The 4,235-nt window shown below is 43.1% G+C and overlaps 1 protein-coding gene across 1 annotated transcript in view; it reads left to right on the top strand.

The window, feature by feature from the left end:
• Positions 1 to 4,235, top strand: part of abch1 (ATP-binding cassette, sub-family H, member 1) — a gene marked incomplete at its 3' end in the record, with an annotated part of 47,945 nt that overhangs the window by 20,293 nt on the left and 23,417 nt on the right. Inside the window, exon 2 of the mRNA XM_010787208.1 lies at positions 2,459 to 2,607. Within this exon, the coding sequence (XP_010785510.1) occupies positions 2,459 to 2,607 (149 nt within the window). The remainder of the gene's footprint in view (positions 1 to 2,458; positions 2,608 to 4,235) is intronic.

The raw sequence follows: 4,235 nt of genomic DNA, 5'->3' as shown, positions 1-4,235 counted from the left end.
GTGTTCGTATAGTATATAATGATTAGCGATGCCTGTGTGTGTGTGGATGTGGTATATTATATTTTGTTTTGATATTGAGTTTGTTAGGATTGGTCTAACACCCTGGAATTAGACAAATGTGGTCAGTGCACACCCCTGAGCGGAGGGAATACCCTGTTTTTAAACCTCCAGGTTACTCCCCCTAGGTTTAATTTTAAAGAGCGAGTTCTCTTCGCCTCGGTTATGTATCTAATCTCGCTATCAATATCCCTCAGTCTCTTGTCTCCTACGGTTCCATAGACCCCGCTTCGCATGTATCCTCATCATACTTCTACTTGGTATGTCTCTCGTGCGCTCCTCGCGCGCTCCTCCCGCTCCTCCTGTCTCCCGCCTCCGCTACCGGCTCGCGCGGCATCTCTACTGTTCATGTAGTTTTATATCGTCAGTATGAATAAATCAATGCAGGTTAAGATGTAAGTTAATAAAAGTAGGATAACCCTAATACATGGATCTTCACTTACACTCTATGCACACACACGTGGTCCAACACGAATAGGATAAAAGCGAACGCTGACATCTCTAAGAGGTGCCCCCTTTTCGTCCCCTAGGTCCTGCCCTCCTCATTCTTTGACATCGGTCCCGCGACGCAACCTAAATCTGTTTACACAGTCACGTGTGGGGACTCGCTTCCCTTATGGGGACAAATTGGAGGTCCCCATGAGGGGAATCATTAGTTTTAGGGTGAAGACTTGGTTAGGATTAGGGTAAGGGTTAGGCATGTGTTAGGATTTAGGGTTAGGGTAAGGGTTAGGCATGTGTTGGTTATGGTTAAGGTTAGGATAAGTCTCCAGGAAATGCATGTAAGTCAATGTAATGTCCCCTGAAGTGATGTATGTGTGTGTGTGTGTGTGTGTGTGTGTGTGTGTGTGTGTGTGTGTGTGTGTCGTGTGTGTGTATGTGTGTGTGTGTGTGTGTGTGTGTGTGTGTGTGTGTGTGTGTGTGTGTGTGTGTGTGTGTGTGTGTGTGTGTGTGTGTGTGTGTGTGTGTGTGTGAGGTAGTATTATTTAGACTGGAAAGCGTCCGTTCTCCAGCTGTCTCCGAGTGAACTGAACCTGTTCTTCCACTTTAGTTCTGTGGGCAGAGATGTTTGTGTCACATGCTCTTTAGTTTCTTCAGTCTCACAGTTTACTCATCGGCTGCTGTACATCCCTTCCACTTCTCCTCTTTCTTACCATATTCTCTCAGGGTGAGTGGTTTCTGAGTTTTCTGAGTTTCTGTTTGTTTGTCCTTAGCAGTCGGTGTGTTTACCTGTAGATGATTATATATTTTATCGAGTTTTGTCTCAGATGATGGATCTTAACTGGGTTTGAAATCAGATTGTTATCTAAAAGCCTCCAGCTTTGTTAGTGAGATCTGTCTTTGTGTATATTCTGCAGAGAAAGGCTATAGTGTCAAAGGTGAGGCCAACCAAATGTGCCAGATTACGCAATGCAAACCCCATAATCTCCTCACTGGTGATTGAGAGATTTTGGATTAAAGGAGGGAGTTAGTTGGAGAACCGGGGAAAGCCCGTCAAAGAACGTGGCTGTTAGAGATTACTGGCAAAGGATTGTTTTACGACCCAAATACTCTGTCTGCTGCAGTTGGACAAGATGCAAAGAAACCACGTTGAAGATATAGTATTCTTTACCATGTTGTTGTGCCAGAAGTGAGATTACACTCGTTTCACGTCCCCTTTTTTTACTCATAAAAATAGACCAACCTCTTTCAGTGGTTTGAGGACTGGCTTACTTAGAAAAATGGTTTGCATTTCTTTCAGATACTTACAGTAAAGTATTTTTAAACTACCATCAGTCTGGGAGGCTGTGGCTCAGTGGATAGTGTGCTGGACTTCAAATCAGGGGTAGCAAGTTCGAGTCCCACTGCAGTCAGCATGTCATTGTGTCCCTGAGGCACTTCACCCCAAATTGCTCCGGTGGGGATTGTCCACAGTACTGAATGTATGTAAGTCACTTTGGATAAAAGTGTCTAACATGTAATGTCTGACAGGCAGATGCTTTGTTCCTCAGGAATCTGCAGCTGCAACATAGTCACTGTGTTCAAAAAGTGTTTGTTGATGTGTTCTCACCCTCGTTTAAGGAGTTTTATACTCCTACAAGTTGAAGGGAGGATCACAGCAACATTATGTGTTTAAAAGCTCAAGTATTTGTGCTTCTTTCGTCTTGTTTAATATGTATGGAACCTCTTCCTGTATCTGATAACAAAGCAAAGGAGGAGGGACACTCCCTTCCCGCCAAATTGTCTTTTATGTATAGAAATGAAACTGATTCTGCCTCTGACTGATGCACATGTGTTTGTGAATCTGTAAGATCTCGCTGTCATTTTGTCACTTTAGCTCAGTTTCATTTGGTGAAATGTGCTGTCAGACAGTCATGAAGATCAGTTGTGCTGTTTAATAAGGTCTTGTCCTCTTTTCCAGCTGAAGGAGGAGAACATGAAGGCTGATCTGGAGGCTTCTCCGCCTTCTGGGCCGGAGGATTTGGCGATCCAGTGTCGAGATGTGGGTCGGTCGTACGGCAAAATGAAGGTCCTCAACAACCTGAACCTGACCGTGCCACAGGGACGAATGTGAGTGCAGCACACTGAATACAATCTGTGGTCATGGCTATGATTTACACACTGTTTTACTTCTGAGTGTTTATCTCTGACAAAACTAAACCAGACTTCAAAAGTGGATTCTTCTTTATCTGTTCTTTTGCTTGGACATTTAACAAGTCTGATCAATAAAATACAACTCCTTTTACAATGGCTGTCTCTTAAAAAGAAGTGATAAGGAAACAAGAAGAAGGGAGACAAGGAGTACATGAAAAAGGCTTAAACATAAACACAGAATTATTGAAGCAACCCACATTTTGATAAGATAAAGTTGTATTGTTTGCCTCCACTTCACAATAAAGAGGCCGCAGCAAAGGACTTTTCCCTCGTCATGCAAATACCTTTTTGCAGACTGGGTTGAGGTGTCCACTTCCTGTCTGAAACCAGTCTACTCATGTCGTTTGTGGTCAAATATCAGCAGGGAGACGTTTCTTTCAAACTCTTTCGCCTTTTTTAATATTCATTAAAAGAGAGGAATAGGCTGAACAACAGGCTGATCATGAATTGTAGTTTTCTTTCAACTCTAACCAGTAAACTGTGGTGAAGAGCGCCATACTTAGAGTTATTCCTGCCTCTTGATTAATACATTCTGGGGGGGAAAGTATAAAGTGTTCCTTTATCCAACTGGTGTTTATAAGTATAGCATATCAGGGTGCAATGTAATCTTCTGCTGTTGTGTTTTGACTGACAGTAACTTACACATTGTCTTTCAGGGCGTGTAACTACAGCATGTTAGCCTGCAGTCACTGTCGAGCTTTATCCAATATAGTCATCTTGTTATCTTAGGTTTAGGTGCTTACATAGACGCTATCTACTTCCTTTTTTTGAAACACTGATGAGGAACTCTTTAAGCTTCTTCAATGAAACAGAAACTACACTTACTCTAACATGCTCCACTGGCTTCATTACACATTTGTGATTACTGAATAATAGTTAGAGCTTTGAGTGTTTGCTACTAATTCCATATACTGTTAACTCTAAAAACACATGATATAATAACAAAATAATAATAATATAATAATAATAGATTTAATTTGTTAGCGCTTTTACAGGTGCTCAAAGACGCTTTACAGATAATAGAGAAGAGGAAAAAAAAGAGAAGAAAGGAACAACAAATAAATATATAGTTAAAGTTAAAGTCAAATAATACAAAAACAATCACACATGAAAAGCCAGATTGAAGAGGTGAGTTTTTGTGAGTGTTTTGAAGGTGGTGAGGTCGGTGCAGTCTCTGATGGGTTGTGGGAGTGAGTTCCAGAGGGAGGGGGCAGCGACGGAGAAGGCTCTGTCCCCCCAGGTCCGGTGATTGGTGCGGGTGGGGATGGATAGGAGGTTGGCTTCGGATGAGCGGTGGCAGCGGGAAGGGGTGTGGTGGTGCAGCAGGTCTGTGAGGTAGGGGGGGGGCTGGTTGATGAGGGCTTTGTAAGTAATGAGGAGGACTTTGAAGTGGATTCTTTGACGGACGGGGAGCCAGTGGAGGTTCTGGAGGATGGGAGTGATGTGGTCTCGGGAGCGGGCGTGGGTGAGGAGGCGGGCAGCAGAGTTCTGGATATAACATATAGTTTATTGAGGAGGTTGGATGGTATGCCATAGAGGATGCT

Source organism: Notothenia coriiceps, unplaced genomic scaffold (genome assembly GCF_000735185.1).
Source record: "Notothenia coriiceps isolate Sejong01 unplaced genomic scaffold, NC01 NC01_scaffold00030211, whole genome shotgun sequence".
NCBI classification, from domain to species: Eukaryota; Metazoa; Chordata; class Actinopteri; order Perciformes; family Nototheniidae; genus Notothenia; species Notothenia coriiceps.
The sequence above is the reverse complement of the archived record's forward strand: the minus strand, read 5'-3'. Positions and strand labels throughout refer to the sequence as shown.